Source organism: Triturus cristatus, chromosome 1_2 (assembly GCF_964204655.1).
Source record: "Triturus cristatus chromosome 1_2, aTriCri1.1, whole genome shotgun sequence".
NCBI classification, from domain to species: domain Eukaryota; kingdom Metazoa; phylum Chordata; class Amphibia; order Caudata; family Salamandridae; genus Triturus; species Triturus cristatus.
In genome coordinates this window covers 316,067,048-316,086,401 of record NC_140580.1, presented here as the reverse complement: position 1 = coordinate 316,086,401, position 19,354 = coordinate 316,067,048, and the positions used below count along the sequence as shown (strand labels likewise).

At 43.3% G+C, this 19,354-nt stretch overlaps 1 protein-coding gene across 4 annotated transcripts in view; it reads right to left on the bottom strand.

Moving 5' to 3' along the window:
• The window catches only part of PALD1 (phosphatase domain containing paladin 1), a 958,342-nt gene that overhangs the window by 352,001 nt on the left and 586,987 nt on the right, over positions 1 to 19,354 (bottom strand). For all 4 annotated transcript variants that reach the window (XM_085603872.1, XM_085603871.1, XM_085603874.1 and 1 more), the window contains one exon: positions 18,307 to 18,441. In XM_085603872.1, coding sequence (XP_085459998.1) covers positions 18,307 to 18,441 — 135 coding nt within the window. The remainder of the gene's footprint in view (positions 1 to 18,306; positions 18,442 to 19,354) is intronic.

Here is a 19,354-nt window from a genome sequence, read left to right as displayed (position 1 = left end):
AACAATTCACACATAATATACATACACAATATGGCCCTTGGTTAGTCATCTCATTTATCAATCTACTAAATTATCATTCACATTTTGCTTCTTCCCACCACAGTATACAGTATGGGGTAATGGGTCAGCCCAATTTATCTACTTGCTCACTTCACTCTGAGTGACTGAAAAAAGAATATGCACATTGTTCATTTCCACCTAAAATAGTTCATTTCTCTCAAGTGATAAACCTAGTTGTTTTTTATTTTACTTATAATCACCTTTAACATTTTAAATAGCAGATCTTTATCTTGCCTGCATATCCGGTGTCCATTTACAGGGTGATTTATTTTCTCTCACATCATTGTTTACATTTCTTTACTCTTCAGTGAGAAATCTGATTAAAATTAGTTTTTTTCCATTATAGTTTTTTTAAATTTAAATAACGTGCCTGAGAAAAGAAAACAAAAACAAAGTGCATAATTACAGCAAAACCTATAACCCTGATTTGGATACAAAGTCAAGCTATTGTCCAAATTGGCATTTCCTCCAAACCAGTACTGAGAGCCAAAGTGATGGTCGCTTACAGTAGGATTTCAATCTACACAACTGCATAATCAGACTGGTCCTAGCAAAACTTTCAGCACCATCATTGAACTGACAGGTTCTTTCTTTTCTCCTTGCATGTCCTCAGACTTGGAAGGTTCCTACAGCACGGTGGTTGAGAGTTCCTTAGCTGTGCTCCCAGCACCCCTATTGATCTCTCGAAGAGTCTCTTGTGGTTACATTTAGATTGAGTGATCAGTTGGATTTATAAATCTCAAAATGCAGTCTGGGTTATATGGTGGGACTAAAGTGACAGTATTTCAGACCTCTTAATTCAATAGCCATGTATATGCTCTAAAGTAACTTGATTTTCATTATTTGTGCAAGAAATAGACAGTGTAGCTCTTTGAAAGCCGGCGTCATGTGAATGTAATTGTATTTAGTAAGAGCAGGCCCTTCGGGGCGCAAGTAAACACAATATTGCGATGATTGAGTCCTCTGGCCAGTTTAATACAAGGACATGTCTGGTGAGAAGGAATAACCCTTATTAGAAGCATTATGTAGAAATTGGTGCTTTTAATCCAACTAATAATTTGCCAGCCAATTTATCGTTTTTCATCAAACCATATTCTGAAATCCGTAATTGTGTACAGCCGACTAAAAAGCCAGTTAAACTCCATAAGTCAGGTAAATGGCAAGTTGGTCTCAGCATAGTTTAGACATAAATAGCTAAATTTCTATCATAGGCATATCTGTTCAGGCATGATGTGATATTTTTGCTTTTTTCTTCTGGGTTGCGCACATGAATTTGTAATTGGATGTCATCGGTGAGCATTTGGCTTGGATGTGGTTTTGAGAGAGGATTATGGCCTGTGGTGTCATATAAATGTAAATTAGGAGTCGGGACACTGGAGATCACCACAAATTTAGCAGAATGAGAATATGCCCCAAACTCTCCCCCTCCCCGTTTTAGTTTTTGGAAGGAACCCCCCTGACCATAACCCCTTTTTTTAAAATCAACTAACCCCCCTTTACTTCTAGCTTCTCCTGAACTTTAAGAACTTCTTAGATCCATTTACCTCTACCCACACCTGAACCCTAAAACTGCTTTCCTCTACCTGCCATTGAACCCTAAAAAACACTTGCCTCAATTACCTCTCCCCACCCCTGAAACCTAAAATAGACCTTACTTCCTTTCCTCGTGAACCCCATTACCTTACATTCCTTTACCTCTTCCCTCCATTATCCTTACACATTCCGTAAACATTATTTTTTTTAATGAGAGAATATTTATGCTGTTTTAAAAACAAAATGCCTACCTGTGTGGTAAAGTAACAGGGAGTAAAGTATCAGAAAGGGGCCTAGTGGTTCTTACCTTAGTGCATAATTTGGGCTGCTGGTTGCAGGTCAGGCCCATTGGCACTCATATTTGAGCACTGGCACTTTTATGTTTCCTCAATAGACTTTGATTCAAAGAAAGAAAGAGGAAACCACACTAAGAAGAAAGAAGGAGGATACAAAAGACAGAATAACAGTGACAAAGGGATAACAGGGAAGAAAAAGAACATGAAAATTGAGATAAAAGAGCAGGGAGTGTCTGGTGCTAGATGGAAGAGGCATTGGGTGGAATCTAGATTATGCAGCCTTGGTATTCCGCAGCCCCGATATTTACAGCACTGGCCAAATGCTTCTGAAAAGTTTTTGGGTGCCAGCACTTATTTGACCAATTTAGCCCTGTACTACCTGCAGGGTGAAAACTGCAGGGTAAAGACTCCTGAAGCACATAATGTTAATTAGCATTATTTAAATTAACATGAGAAGGAAAACTAATGCTATCATGTTTTCTAGTTTATAAACTGTACTTCTAATTGAAAACCAACAAGAACATTGAACGGATTTGCCAATAAGAGAATTTAAAGTTTGGGAAAAGAATAACAATACTACAGCTTTCGACAAAGCTTCACATACACAGCACTAGTCAGTATATTAGTAATGGTGGTCAAATGCTCATGAATGCAGTAGTCTCTCTTGGCAGTGTAAAAACAATGAGGTCAGTCAGATCTCAAAGTCTTACAAAGAGACTAGCAAGATAGTAAAGTGAGAAAAGGTGTTGCATGGATTCTGCTCAGGAACAGAACTATGCTTTGGACCACAGAACATCGACATGTACGGACTGAGTCACCATACTACCTCAGTATCTATGCGCCCAAGTCCGACTAGCTATAGTGCCTCATTTGCCCTCCTAACCTTTTCAGAGAAACAAGTGAGTTGGCAACCCAGAACACGCCACTCTGGAACCTCTCAGGGATCGCGGTAACAGGACACACTCTTTCGCTCTCTCACTTGTACTTGTCCACAACATTATAAACAAGAGGCACGAAGGAAGTTTAGAATATTTATTTAAACAATCATGCTCTAAGATGCAGTATTTGTGCCACAATAAGAAACAAGCATTGGCATAGCCAATAGGTCTCGCCTTTGGGACCTTATAAGTGTTTAGCCATGCAACACTTGATGTTATTGCACCAAGGATATTGTGCTGGATAACTAAACACTTATAAGGTCCCAAAGGCGAGACCTATTGGCTATGCCAATGCTTGGTAATAAAAAGAAGTAGGAGAACGGACTGTAATAAATTAAAAAAGTAGTGGCACGCCGTGCCCTTCCGATCCCAACCACTTCGACCACTGGGTGTAATAAATGGGAGTAAAACGCACAGGACTAGGAGTGAGTAATAGTTCAAGTCCAAGAATGCAGCGCGTCGTGGGTTTTAATACCAGGACAGATTGGAGAACTCTTTAGGTGTAACAGGAGGTCACTTCTGTAGCTGTGCGCCTGACAAGCTCCAAAGTCCCTTACAGTGTTCGGTATCGGGTAGGCTTGGTCGGGGGTCTTTAGGGCGTCTGCTGCGGGAAGAGAGTTGATTCTTCCGAATTTGTATGAAAGAAATACGAGTGTTCTCGAGGGAGTTAAAGGGTGGACTCCGGTGTTTGCCTCAGGCAGAGGGGGCTCCTTCCACGGACGTGAGGGTGGGAGGGCCGGCTGCCTGGCTCCTCCCTGAGAGAGGGCTCCAGGGCTCCCTGTCTTCTGCAGGCAGCTCGAGGGAGAGCCAAACAAGCAGCGGGTTAGGAGAGAGGAGACTGTCTATATGCCACCTTACACGTTTGTGCACAGCTCTCGCCTAAATGCACGGCCCCCTCCGGGAGATCTCCCTCGAAAGACCCCCCACCCTCCCTCCTGGAGTTCAGAAAAAATGCCATCACGGGAGGCATCCGTCATAGTCCCCCCTCCCCCCAGGCTATGTTCATTTGCCCCTGTACTCCTGCCTCGTGGGCGCCTAAAGCCCTCGCGAGACAGAGGCAATTATGGAATGCATAGGGAAGGCCACAACGAGGAGAGAGAGGGGTGTGAGACTCAGAACACCGATTTGAGTGGGGCACCCTTTTTGGATAGGAAGAGATGGGTGTGGGAATGTAGGCGTGTGAACCTAGGAAATTAGAGGTTCTTGGAGGAAGGGTGTGAGACTGAGAAGGAGAGATAGAAAGACTAAAAGAAGGATGTAGACCGTAAAGGAGAGCATGAGAGGGCTAAAAGGAGGGATGTGCCTGTGAAGTACTGTGCTCTTAAGTTTCCCGGAGTCGGTGCGTGAGTTGCTCTTCCCAGCTTTGCATTCTGGGATATGTAGTCAATGTTTTATGATGGCTTAAGCAGGACCACAAATTCCAATGAGCCAAGTTAAACAAGCCCGGGAGTTGGAAATAAAAAAAACACACGCGAGTGGTGTGCGCGAAAGTGGCAGCCATAAGACGCGCTCTGTGGTAGGGGAGGGGCGAGCAAGACAGAGAGGCAGAGCCAAACCCGCACGCGGTGGGTGGAGGAGCATGCTGCTCATGCACAAGCTCATGAACGCAAGCGTTAGGCCTGCGCTGGTAGCACTTAGAAAAGATTCCTAAAATTACACAAAATAGGCTGTGTAATGTGAATTCGCAATTAAATCTGTTCTAGATTTCTAGGAGTATTCCAAAGCACATTTTATGAATGAATGAATGAAAATAGAAATATATTTAGTAAGTGCACTACTACTGAAAAGGCGTCCCGGCACTAAGGAAAGATAGAATGACGTTAGAGGAAGCCGGAAGTGAGATGGAAGAGCCCTTCTGAGCTGTTGCCTAAAGCAGGAGTGAGTTTCAGTGCTTGGCTGGTAGGTAAGGGAAAGATCACTGGCCAGACCCTGTCTTGTGGTTCACAGAGGTATTACCATGTGAGCCGAAGAGTACCAGAGAGATCTGCTGGGACAATAAAAGCCAAACGTTTCAACAAAAGCATACAGATCATGTGTAAAGCCCGGGAGTTGGAAATAAATAAAAACACACGCGAGTGGTGCACGCGAAAGTGGCGGCCGCGAGACACGCTCTGTGGTAGGGGAGGGACGAGCAAGACAGAGAGGCAGAGCCAGGCCTGCGCGCGGAGGGTGGAGGAGCATGCTGCGCGTGCCCGAGCTCGTGAACGCAAGCGTTGGGCCTGCGCTGGTAGCACTTTGAAAAGCCCTAACTAAATGTCTCGCAGAGCAGCACATGCGCTGGCTCAGCGAGACCTTAAAAAATGGTTAGCAAAAATATCGCTAGCATGGTTAACAAACCATATACAATAAAAAGCCCTGTCGTGTTATATGACAGATTAGCCTAAATCTCCACCTTCCTACTAAAGATAAATGATAATATATCGAAGATCTCTGGGATAAGTGGTGGGCACCATACCTTAGCATACATAGGTGGACTTTCCACATCTCAGCTGACGCTGTAATCTTGCCCCAGGTCCTTTGCTCAGTGTCTGTGTTTTTTAGAACTCTCATTCTTAGTTTTATGAGAAGACATGTGTGCTTACAAACAGCAGCTACATTCTCATGTTATGTCTAGATGCTAGTGTCCGACCAGAGGGAATAACAAGAGGCATTGTTATTTGACCTTGTCTATGGTGTTCAGACTAACTCCCAGGAAAAGAACAGAACATGAAAACATATGCAGGTTCTGTGTGAAAATATGTGGCACAAAAAGCAAGCGTGTTTATGTAGTAATGTGTACAAAATAAAAAAGGCATACAACATGTACAACTTGGCTAACATAGGTCAAACGACAATGGGCATGCAAGAAATACGACAAAGGATGAATTGAGCCAGGTATAGAAGTGAGGAGAAGAGGCATACATGAAGGAGAATAGCGATTCTCAGATTACCATGAATAGAGAATCAGGATTTCATTAAAGACACAGAGGCTGAAGGAGGAGGTATGGGTGAGTGTGGCCAAGTGAGCCAACATGGCAGACTCCTCGTAAGAGCTCCGGCCCACCACATCCAATATCCGGCATAATCCTCCCTAGTTCCCCATTTTTACAGCCCAGACTTACCCTATGGGAGACTGGTGGCGACGCATAAGAAGATTCCTGGAGATGTGCTGCGCATCCACTCCGAGAGGCGCTGACGAGTTCCCGCAGTGATTTCGGGCCTGGTGCGGGGTGCCTAGGGCTGTCGGAGTGCCCGGGGCTTGGCTCGACGCTCCGGGCAGCACTGCGGCCGCCCAACTCGTGACTCCTGGTGACAGAGGAGAGGCTGATTTTGAGGCGGGCTGCAGGTGGGCCCTGGGGAGTGACTGCGGAGAACCTGCAGTGCGGCCCAGCTGCTGAAGCTGGGGGGAGACGCTGAACATGCAGCAGCTTACGGCTAGTCTCTGTTTCCCATGGGGGGAAGGGTGCCTTCAGAGCTGCGGAGGATTTGATGGCCCGGCAAGAGGAAGCGGCAAAACAGCTCGCTACTCATTCACCCTTACAATGAACCCAGGCCTAGCGGTTGTGGTCGTGTGCTGCCCCTCCCCCTTCTCATCCTGGATGGGTCATTTTGTGAGACAGGCCGGCGCCGTTGACCCTTTAAGGGGGTCCTGGTGTGGAATCAGCCCAGCTCTCACTGCACGCAGTGGCTCGGGCGTGTGGACACTCTATTGCCGCAATAATCTTATAGGCCCAGGAGTGTCTGCAGAGTACCGCAGGGTTGCGGCCTGGGGTGATAGAGCCCTCTTCCCCGGGGATGGATGACAGGACCTGTGTGAGAAGCAGTCGCCGTGCGGGCTAGTACTGCGTAGAGAGACCCCGGGCTGCAGGGAAGCTCTCGGGGTGTCACTAATGAAACTTTGAGACGTCCTGAAGCCGGGCACTCAGTGCTGATTGGATTTATGTAGTGCTCTGGATGATGGCAGGACGCACGGTGAGTGCCACCAGCGCTGGAAGGTGAAAGTGCTAAAGGGGGGGCCCCCACATCGCAAGACCCGGTATCAGCCCCCTGGTGGACCAGACCTCATTGCAGCCCTGGGAAATACACGACGGGAGTTGTTGCTGTGGTTGTGGAGAGAGGAGAGTCCCTGGGCCTACTGGGTGACCTGGAGTCAATCTAGACACACTGTGTGACCGGGATCGCCTTGTGGATACCCAGAGTGTGTGGACCCTCCTGGCTGGTTGTGGACATGACCAGTAGGGTAGGTGGGCACCGGGGGTTGGCGTTCCGGCGGGTGTGTTCCTCTTAGAAGGCCCACCTGCAGTCAGTCCATGAGTGGCAAAAGTGGCCGTGGTAGACCTGGTGCGGCTTGCTGCTCTGGTTAGACTGGTTCTGTGATGGCTAGCTCCCAGGGCCTCCTGCCCCGCTCCTGTAGAACAGTGCCGACTGGAGATCGCCATCTGCCATTCTTGCTGTGGCCACCTTGGCCAAGGACAAAGTACCTACATTCTCATCTAAATAGAGCACGCTGGATCAATTCACGACTGCCCCCCCAGTGTGGATGGGGGTGTCCTGGCTCCTGCCCCAGTGCCAGACAATGCAGCCTTGCTGGTGGCGATTACGCAGTCCCAGGATGGGCTGGAGGTCATAATCGGAGTGGTGGGTACAGAGGTCTCCTTTGTTTGTCAGGATCTTCGCAAGGCGGTGGACCGCATCACTGAAGCAGAGTCCCGCATCTCGGTTGTGGAGGACACAGTCACAACTCTCTGTAAGAAAGTCAACCACCTAACGGTAATCACCCAGGAACTAGCTACAAGAGCCGGAGATGCTGAGGGCCGCGCAAGATGCAACAACTTGCGCTTCGTAGGCTTACCGGAGAACTCTGAGGGGGCCTAGGTGACTCTATTCATAACACAATGGCTGCGTTCAATGATGCCAGAGGGTTCCCTCTCTTTTTGCTTTGTTGTGGGGAGAGATCACAAGGCCCTGGCGGTGCGTCCTCCCCTGGGTGCGCAACCCCGTCCATTCATTGCCAAACTCCTCAACTATATGGACAATGATGCAATTAGGCAGTTCGTCCGAGGCCACAAGGATAAACTGATCCACGACTCGCAAAATATAATATTTCCAGACTATACCCATCTTGTACAGCAACAGCACCAATACTTTATGGCCGCCAAGCGCAGGCTGAGACCATAACATCCAATATATGATACTGTACCCTGCACGGATGCGAGTCATATACAACTCTAAAACGCTTTTCTTCGACATCCAGAAGAGATCTTAAAATGGACTGACAAAACTATCTCACTCAAGCCGAATTCTCTGCTTCCACAGGAATCTGACTGCTCGCACAGTGCCAGACTGAAACTCCTGAAGAAGGATCCGTCAAAGCGGCGACACCACTCACGATCAAATTGGCACTCCCGACGCAGGGAGAGGACTCCTAAACCAGTTGCTTACTGATTATTGTACTTCTCTTTTCCTTACTCCCTGTAACTCTCTCCACTGTACCGTATGCTGCGTTCACCTCCAGTAATAGAGTTTTGTCATATACATTGACTGCCTAGACATTTGGTACACCAGGGAAACAGGGGCCATGGTGGGTCTTCTTGAGTCCCACTTACGTTCAAACACAACAGTTGGTTGGGGGATGTGGTTTTTAGGGCTCCTTTGGCGTTGGGCCTCCTGGACCCCCGTTGGGGTTCTGGAACCGCCACCTCCGCGACAGATACTTCTTGTTTTTTTAAGCATAGGGTTGAGGGGCGGTGGTTTGGCTAGCTAAGTAGGATATCACTCAATTCTGGAAGAGTAGTACTCCACCTCCCCTCGGAAAGTGGAAAAAAGCTTTGGATTGGTGTATGGGGATGGAGCTAGCTGTGTTTAGGGCCAGAAGATGCCCAAAGAAACATCGAAAGATATGGCAGCGATGGGCCGCATACAGGGGTATTGAATTACCTGAGGTGGAATCCATAGATACTACCATACAACAAGAATAATGATGTAATAATGATGACCTTTGATACAAAATACAGCCACACAACACACATATAACACTAAGAATCGGGTGGTGTGGGGAGGGAGGTGTGATTCGGATGCCTCGTTCAGCCATGTTCTTATAAGTTTGTTCTTATGATTTCTTTTGTATTAACATTCTGGTACATTACATCGAGCTGTAATGTCTTCACTGATATGTTGGCCAGTGGCCTATACTGTACCGCTATAAAACCGAATAACGTTTGTTATGAAAATAAAATAAAAGTAGGTATTGCATGGTTTGCAGCAACAGAGTTTGACTTTGAGGGATGTGGCGGGAATATTAGGTCAGTTTTCTTCATCAATTCAGGTGATTTTTCTAGGTCTTTTGCATTATCAGGCTTTACAGAGGCTGAAGGCAGATACATTACGAAAGGGCTTATGTTTTGGCAATGAAGTGGTGTTGAATCAGGAGGTGAAAGCCGAGCTGTTTTTGTGACTGCATAACTAGAAGCTTGGAATAGACGAGCATTATTTGGGTACTGGCCAAATTTTGTACTAGAGACAGATGCCAGTCTGACTGGTTGGGAAGCTCGAGCTAGGAGAGCAGGAGACAGGTGGAATGTGGTCAGGTTTGGAGAGTAGTCGGCACATAAACTGTTTGGAGTTGACAGCAGGGCTGTTTGTGATGATGGGTTTCAGAGGAATCTTGCAGGGCCAAACAGTGTTGATAAAAATGGACAATGTGATGGCTGTGTCGTACATAAATCAATTAGGAGGATGCAGGTCTCAGAATCCGTTGGACATTGCGAAGGAAATGTGGTGTTTTTGTTTAGAGCAGGGAATAAATTTGAGAGTGGAGAATCTTCGAGGGAACTTGAATTCTATAGCGGATTGGAATCCAAGGAATTTGATAGATTACAGTGATTGGAAGCTGGAGAGGACTTGTTTCAAGAAAATAGTTTGGTTTTGGAGCCCGTTGGAGATAGATCATTTTGCCAGCAGGTTGACTTTACAGATCGGTAAGTATTTCAGTTGGCTTGCCTGACCCAGGTGCAGTGGTGGTAGATGCGTTTCAACAGGACTGGTCCGAAATTAAAGGTTATGCTTTTCTCCCCTTTTCAATGATACAGGGGGTGCTGTTGAAGAAGGGGGAGGAGAGATGTCTCCTCGTTTTGGTGACTTGTTTTGGGGTATCTCAAGCATGGTTCCCAACGGTCATGGAGTTGGCTTGTGAGGTTCCATGGTTTATTCAGGCAGGACAGCGTTTGCTGATGAATGGAGAAAAAGAGCATCAAGAACAAAACATTGCACCTTCTTGTTTAGAAGGTTTCAGGAAATATAGAGCTTTCAAAGGACATTTACAAGGGGCTGCTGAGTTGCTCAAGAATTCATGGGAACCAGTTACTAGGTGAAGGCACACAGGAAGTTGAAGAGTTTGGCTATGTTGGTGTGTGGAATGGAATTTAGATCATATGAAGGCACTTGTGGTGGAAGTGGTGAATTTCTTAGATGAGAAATTTGAAAGAGGTCTGTGCTGTCGAACATTGAATTGTTATATAGATTGGCAGTCTCTGCAGGACATGTGCATGTTGGTGGAAGATCTGTAGGGAGTAATGTAGAGGTGTGTAGAGCAGTGAAGAGCATGATATTAAGGAGACCACCAAGGGCTAGGTATCAGACTTTGTGGGATGTGAATTTGATTTTGGAGTTAATTCAATGTTGGTCATTGAACAAATACTTGAGTTTGAAGGGCCTGACAAAAGTTGGCAACATTATTATGTTTAGTTTCTTGTAGAAGAGTTTCTGGTGTCAAGAGCTTGGAAGTGAGAAATAGAATATTCCGTTTGGGTGGTATGTATTATGAAATTTGGAAGAGAACAAAAACAATAGTCAATTAGGGAGTTATGTGTGGTGGAGTGTTTAAAAGAATATGAATGCAGATTTAATTAGAATAGGAGTGACAGTGAACATAATTTGTTTATTTCATAAGTGAAGCCTTTTAAGACAATTAGTTCCACCTCGATTACAAGGTGGATTAAATATGCGATGGGAAAGGCAGGTGTGAATGTGAAGAAATTTACAGCACATTCCTTATGAGGAGCTATGGCAAGTAAAGCATGCTGGTCAGGTGGTACTTTGGAAGGTAATATGAAAGCAGTTGATTGGTCTAATGTGGGTATGTTTGCACAATATTCCTCTAGACCAATTGAGCACATGTCAAGGGTAGTTTTGAAGGGCTTTCAACATGCATAATGGGAGCCTTCAGTCTTGTACTGAAATGCAGATTCTCAGATTACCATGAATAGAGAATCAGGATTTCATTAAAGACACAGAAGCTAACATTATAACGGTCACCCCTCCCTTAAATAAGACATAAAAGAATGGGGAATAAAGAATATGGGCATTGATTTGTTTCTTTGTTATAGATTCTCTGTCCTACAAAGGGAAGAAGATGGATTGTACACTTCTGGATAAAAATAAGAAGTGGGATTTTGTCAAGAATTCCTGTCATACAAGGGAGAGCTGTTACATAACTCAAGGAAAACACGCCCTTATGTAAACAGGAGAGCTGTTACATAACTCAAGGAAACACGCCCTTATGTAAACAGGAGAGCTGTTACATAACTCAAGGAAAACACGCCCTATAAAGGGAGGAACCGGGAGGTACAACGCTGTCGGATATTGTGTTCACACCGACGTACCTGCTTCGTGAAGAGCAGTGTTCCGGAGTGGTGCTCCAGTAAGGCAAGAACGGAGGTAGGTCGAGTCGTTACTCCCTGGGCCGTGTCTTGCCCCATCGTCACCTGTGAAGGACCCGGAAGCTCTACCGGTCAACCATTGAGCTTCGCTTTTTGACTCGGCTGAGTCCAAGCGCAGTGGCGCTTTTGCTGGTTGGAGTCGTAACTCCCAGCCCGACCAGAGACACAGGGACTGCCAGCTGTAACGCACACCAGGAGGTGTTTGCCGCGTTACAGACTCGGAAGTCCACTGGATCGATCGAGCGGCTGCTCTCGGTTCAGTCTTCTTGCTTGTGATTGGGGTATCGGTGACGCATCACCAGGAGGTGACTCCGCGTCCCGGTGCAGTCTGAGGAAGAGGTTGAGCGGCTGCTCCCTTCAGGTAGAGACCCCGGCTGGGTGTTTCCCTGACTCCTCGATTCTCCCCAACACTCTTCGTGCCCCTCACAGCCTACCGATTGGCATTGTCGGCCATTTCATTTCTGCCCTCTGTTGGCATACGCCGGGACCGGCGTATATGCAGAGGACGGTTAGGACCATCCGTGCTGTGGGCTGGTAACGTACTTAGCCTGGAGGATTCCAGTAACTATAACTTTTGTTTATTCTTTGTATTATATTTGCCTTCATTAAAACAACTAACCCTTCACTAGTGGTTGCGTCCTCATTGTCGTGTCTGTTAAACGATCCTGAGACGTTCAGGGCGTTACAGATTTCTTCACAGTTTTGCAATTAAAAGAGAAGGAACATTCTTATGTAGTGATGTTTATGGATTATTGAGGTTCCAGTCCTGGATTGTTTATGGTTGTGAAAGTTCTTTAAAGATGCTGCAGGTGTGGCAATTAAAAGGTTGATGCATAATGGTAGCCACCCGTCTTGTAATGAAATTGCATATTTGATACTAAGTATTTTGGACAATGCAGATGTCTATGTTACTGAGAAAAGGATATTTGAACGCGATATGTTGCGTTAAATGCCAATAATTTGCATTTATAACAGATGTGATTTATAGCAGTTTTCTAATGCATACATCATACCACACTTGTCCTCCATAACACAGTAACAATTTTAAATCAATAGATTCTTCCATTGGACAATGCAAGTACAGTGTATACATTGATTACTGAACTACCAATCCTTCAAACAGATACAATTTTGGACAGCCTAGAGTCCATACTCAAATAGTGTTCGTTAACTGAAGCACATGTGTGGTTCCAAAATAAGGCCCTCACACTTACAACCTTAAGCAATAGTTTTGTGCATGTTACTGCATTGACTTCGGATGAAGCTGTATCCAAAAAAGGGAAACTGAAAAGTCATTCTTCATTATTCGATGTGCATTAAGGATAGAATGATCCACTGTCTTCCCTGGCATGTGCCTTCATTAGAACATAGCATAGCAAGTCCCATGTGGCGGTATTAGTACTCTCATAATTCTACCCTCACTACAGCTAGATAGAACACATCCCTCTTTCTTAATGACAAGAAAATTAATTCACGTTGCAAAAGGCTATACAATATATAGAGCAACAATTTATGAATTTACATCATAAGTTATTTTATTTACATATGAATCAACAGTGAAATTTAAATATGTATGATTTCACCAGTATGGCAACTGGTAGATTTTCTTACATTTCACACTTCTGCCACTTCTAATATAACCGTCTTGCCTTTAATTTGAACAATTTGCTTTGGTCTAGACCATTGGACACTTCTTTTCTCCAAGGTCTCGTAACTCTTGTACGTATCCACTCATTTCTCTTAAATGTATAAGACCCATAACCTGTCTTCACCCAATGCATCTCACAAGACTATTATTGGTACCCTGATACTCTTGTAAATACTTCTTTCAATTTACTAATACAATTTGTTTAATTTTTTCATGTAGTCATCCAGCCTGGATTACATTTCGAAAATGGCCTTCTACTACGTAACAAATAATAAAGGTGGCTCACCGGTAGCACTATAAGAGATGATTCTATTGCTCAATAGCAACTTGCACACCTCACTTTTCAATTGCAAATCACTCTTTAAAATGAATTGTAATGCTAATGTTATGGTATAGTGTTTTTGCTCTCCTCAGACTGTTTAAGAGGAGATGAGGATTAATGATTGCATCAGATGTATTTTATCATGCTGTGCATGTCTCATGTCACTTGAACACTCTGTATTTTCTACCCAACATCAATAAAATGTGTTTTAAAAAAAAGGAATTCTATACTTTCTCCAAGGGCATGATTGAAACACTTAACCCGTTTTCATGAGGTTGGTACAGCAATGTCCTGTGATGCTAAATTCCATACCCTTTCAGTTAATACTCCATCAAGTGTGATGTAAACAAAGGACCAATGTCTGGTACAACTTCCTCTGGATAACCTATACGTTTAAACATATCATTCAAGAACTCAATGATCACCTTAGTACATGCACACTATATACAAATCTCACCACAGGTTAGTTTGAAAAATACTACAACATAAGCAAAGCAACCTTTGTAGCACATCCCTTATCCTGGAAAGTCCAACGTATGTCTAACCCACCTCTCTGCCATGCTGTTCTAGGATATTTACATAGCACAATTGGTGATTTCTAGAGCCTGTGATATTGCAGGAGGCCAGCACTTACAAGCCCTTGGAGATTCTTCTTCAAGCAGGTTTCGAAGCAAAGTTCCAATCTTTGTCCTTTCCTTGGCAGAAGCAACAACTAAAGGCCAACCCCACACAGCTCACAGGTAAGGGGCAGTAGTCCTCCTCACAGCTCTCCAGCTCTTCTTCTTGGCAAAGCTTCCTCTTAAGTCCAGAAGTGATATAATTCTCTGGGGGTTTAAGGTCCACTACTTTTACCCCATTTTGTTTTGGTTTCCTTTCTAGCAAGGGTCTCTGAGCCTTCTTGTGCATTATGTCTCATATCATAAGGTTTCAACCTTTAAGTTTGACATGTCCTGGTACTGAAAAACTCACAAATTCACTTTTCAGCTCTGTGAGGCCTACTTCTCCCATAGGATAACTTTGAGTTACCTTATTACATTTAATAAGTGATTAATAAGTGATTACGTTTGTTTGGGAGCAGGTAGAAAAGCCATGTTTTGTTTCTAGTGGATTGTAATTTAAATCTTCCTTTATTGGAAAGTTGGATGTTAAGTTACAATTCTGAAAAGGACATTGTTAGAAAAAGTTGGCATTTCCCTGTCTTAAACATTTGGTGCCTGCAGCCTGTTTCCTTGTTCACTTGACTAGGTGTAGTAGAAGTTTGTCTTTGTATATTTCTCCTAGACAACCACGTAAGAGAGACTGGTTATTATTTATTATTATTTCTAAACTTGTATAGCCTGCAGCTACCCCCAACAGGGGTGTCCCGGCGCTAGCGGACACGGTGAGAGGTGATTTAGAGTTATCATTTGTCAAAGTTTGTAAGAGTTGTAGTCCCTAGTTTATTACGGGAGACTGAAGTTTTTAATGGCTTCCGGAAAATGAGTTCTGATTTAGCTTTTCTAATATGATCGGGCATGGAGTTCCATAAGATTGCAGTTTTGACAGAAAAAGATCATCCTCCAGTTCTAGATTTAGAGAAACGGGGGATAATAAGGCACTCATGATTATTAGATCTTAGGGTCCTAAACTGATGGTATTTACGAACTCTCTTCTTTAAGCATTGTGGGCCAATATCATTGAGTGCTCTGTATGCGAGATTCAGTTCCTTAAATTCAGTTCTTCTCTTGACAGGCAGCCAATGGAGACTGCGTAAGTGGGGGGATATTCGATGGCTCAGTGGGATGTTTCTAATGAGCGTGGCTGCCACATTCTGCACTATTTGCAGTTTTCTGAGTAGGTATGCTGGCAGCCCCAAGTACATGCTGTTTGTATAATCAAGTTGTGCTGTGATTACTGCATGGACTATGGTTTTTCTACAATCCATTGGTAGAAAGTAGAGGAATCTCCGGAAGGCCTTCATTTTCCAAAAGCAGGATGAAGAGACTTGTCTTATTTGGGTCTTACATGACAAGGAGGTATCTAGTTTAAACCCTAGATTCCTAGCAGATGAGACTGGAAGGGGTGGAGGGTTGAGTTCTATAGGCCACCAGAGAAGAGCTAGTGGGGGTGAGGGCTGGTTGAAAAATAACACCTCTGTTTTGTCTGTATTCAGCTTTAGGCAGTTAGCTGACAGCCAAGTTGCGATGTCCAAGAGACACTGCCTAAAGTTTGAGAAGACGGCCTCTGAACAAGCTTTGAAGGAAAACACGAGCTGCGTGTCATCAGCATACGAAATATCAACTCCGTGTTTCTTTAGCAAAGTGGCGAGGGGGCAAGATAGACATTAAAAAGGGTTGGGCTGGTTGTTGGCAGGATGGGTCATCCAAGGCAGGATAGGGAGGTGGAGCTGTGCACTGCCCTGTTTGAATTGTGCAAAAACATCACTACTCTGAGACCATGAAAAAAGCATTCTTATTAAACAATGCTCTTAAAACTCTTGCCTTCTCTGAAAAATGCTCCACAAAATTGGCATAGTATTCAGTGGTACCAAGAAAAGAATGCAACAGCTCTTTATTTGTAGGACTTGGCGACCATTCAATTGCATGAAAAATACATACTTTTGGGCTTTATACCGCTGCCTGAAATCAAATGTCCTACATATTCCACTTTTGGCAATCAGACTGGCATTTATTTATACCAATCGTCAATACTGCCTACTAACAATATCAAGTACTTTACTCAACACTACATCATAGTAATGCAGATCTTTTCGCGAGAACAAGGATGTAATTCTGAAAATATCTAACTTAAGATGGATGCAGTCTAATCCAGTGAGAAGCATTAGACAGATCAGGAGTAGTAAACACCCTTCATTCCTATACTAACTAACATTTCATTAATGTTGGGAATGGGGAGCTGATCTACCCAAATTTCATTACTTGAATCACAAAGATCAGTTTACATTCATATTCTTCCATCAGGCTGCCATAGTATGACTACAGGAGTTACCTAGTCAGCAGATTTAGCTGGCTCAATAATACTAGTAAAGTAGATCTCATAGCCAATGGCACGTTCTGTACTTTATGTTCTTTCAGTATGGCATTATCTTTCACAATGCTATTATAACAAAACCCTCACAAGCATTTCAGGTTATCAGAGGAAACATCCGGAAATTAAGTTATCCATCGAACAACATTTTCTTCCACATCTTATGCAAGCAGCACCAAATGCGGGTGATTAGGGTTCAACATGATTCCTAACCAGCTCTGTTCCTTCCAACTTAACAGACTCATACCCAGTCTTAATACATACACCGTATCATTTGAATATTGACTCTTGAAAGTTATCTCAGTCTCAAAATAGCCTATAATAAGTAATTCCACTCTTTAATATACCACAGGATTCACATTGGTCTTCTCCAATTTCACAACTTGTATTTTTTTTTAACTGTTCTCATTAATTATCAAATATGGTTAGCATGAATTCCGCTAAACTTGCAATTCCACATCACAAATGCATATAACTCAACTAGGAGGATGATAAAATTCACCTATACTCTGAACCTCATTCTACTTATCACTGACACAAGCCAATAAAAGTTCAATCTCTTCACTAGACCCTGCATCATCCTTCTCATGTATATGCTCACACTTCTCGCTTTTCCACCCTCAGATTCACAAATATGTGAAAAGTGTCTTATTTTTTTTACACCTATAGAAGTACATTCATTGCAACTATTTGACAAAGCTAAGTGTCTAATACTACCAAAATGATTACATTTAAAAAGGAAGCTTCGGTTTCCTTTTTACTTCTACCCTTACCAACATCAACAATTACATCCAGTTTACACTTGTTTTTACTGGTATGCTGCTCTTTAATCTTTTGAAAAACATTTATGGTATCGGAATCCTCTTTCTCTCTAATTGAGCCAGTTAACATATTTTGCCTTTTTTTTTTTAATGTTAGTAATTTGTATCACTTTATCAAATACTCCCTCGCACCCACTCAACAGTTTACTTGAATTTTAGTATCATATTTGCATTTGACCAATTGATTACCAATAATTTCCTCATATAAATCCCTGAACCTACATGTGGAGGCCATAGTGCATAACACATTGACTTTGTTTGACATTTTCTCCTTGCGACTGTTTTCATGAAGAAAATGTATGTCACATAACAACCAAAATCAACTTTGCCTTGTAGTTCTCTTCTGAGAGATGGATTACCTGGGAGTACTCATCATCATCCTCTTCCAGATCCATATCATCATCAGCATGGTTCTCTCTCTCTGAGGAATAAAAAGTCGCCACAGAACCTTCTTACCGTCAAATTAAACTAACTTGCATTTGGGCAAGGAGAATTCTCCCAAACCAATCTCTAGATAAGTTTCAAAAGTATCCCTCCAGTCTTCCACTGACAGAGGGTTCCCCAACGGATGGAGTAAATGTAGGAGGAGCTCGAACAGAATCCATACTGCCCAAAGATTTGACCAACTATTTCTCCTCAAAATGTGAAACTAATCCATAAATAATGAAATGTATACAAGAGAACATTTCTAAAATGACAAATCAGAACTCTTTCACAATTCTATCCTCACTTACGTTAGATACAGTACGCTCAACTTGTGACTCACTGCAGTGAGTTACATATACTTTTAAATATATGAACAGATGTTTTTCTTCAGTTCATACAAAGACATAAGTTTAAAACAAACATTCCATCTCCTGGTAAATTTGATCTGTGCATGACGACGACATGGCCACATATTCATGTAAATCCCTTAGACTGCACCCAGGGAAGGACCACAAGAACGAGGCATGCCATCCACTCACCAACACCCGTGATCCCTTTGTTATCAGGTCTCCGGACACTGTGAGCTCTGATGAATTCATGTTGGCTTGTAACCGATAGATCCATGGGTGCGTACACATCCAACGACTGAAACTTAGCGTAAAGGCCAAGGGGAACTGTCAAATATAAAAAGAGAAGTACATTTCAGTGCATTGCCATTTGTCTGTACCATCCTATTCAACGTATCTTTAAAAATCCTGCATGAAAGCATCGGCTAGGTAGCAACAAGAAATGAGAGGGCCTGCTAAATTGCAAAAGGTCAAATCTGTTAACACATGTAGTGTTTCCAAATGAACATTGTACCGAGGGTGTAAGTTCTTAAATGTGATAACTCTATAGAACTACTCCTTAGATAAGACTGCTTGAAAAATACTTCAAGTATTAGAACTCAGATATCTTTGAAAATGGGCTGAAAAAAACTAAATGCTGATATTTTCACAGCCACAGCCACCCCAGTGTTATGCTTTGACAAAATATCGGAACGGTTGTAATTTTGGTGGTATGCTTGTGAAACAATTAAAACCTGTTATAATGCAATATGTCCACTCGGGCTTTAACTTGAGAGTGTTTGTGGATTGCAGTCTTTACAGAATGTGTTCACATGAAGTTAAAACCTGTTTTTTTTTAAAAATTTAATACAGAATGAGAAATGCACTTGTTGGTGCCTAGCATCTTAGTAAAAGTGTACATGAACCTTTTGAAACTGGCACTTTTGTACATTTTCAAAGTAGAACATTTCATGAAAGATAATTTTTGTTCAGCCAATCTGTGCGAACTCCTCAGCAGCATCCAGACCGCATTGTTCCACGATCATGGATTTAACCTGTAATCGATGTACACACCCATTGGAACTAAAACATACATTCGCCTCATGCTGATATTTTGTCAGAATCCTTAAACTTTCACATGACAGGCCTAACTACTAAGAGAATCTGCTTTGGAAGCCTACATCTAAGCCTTGAGTAAGCCCCAGTCCTGCATGACATTCTAGAGGGTGAAGCACGTGTTGGCTGAACAGTAATTGGCCCA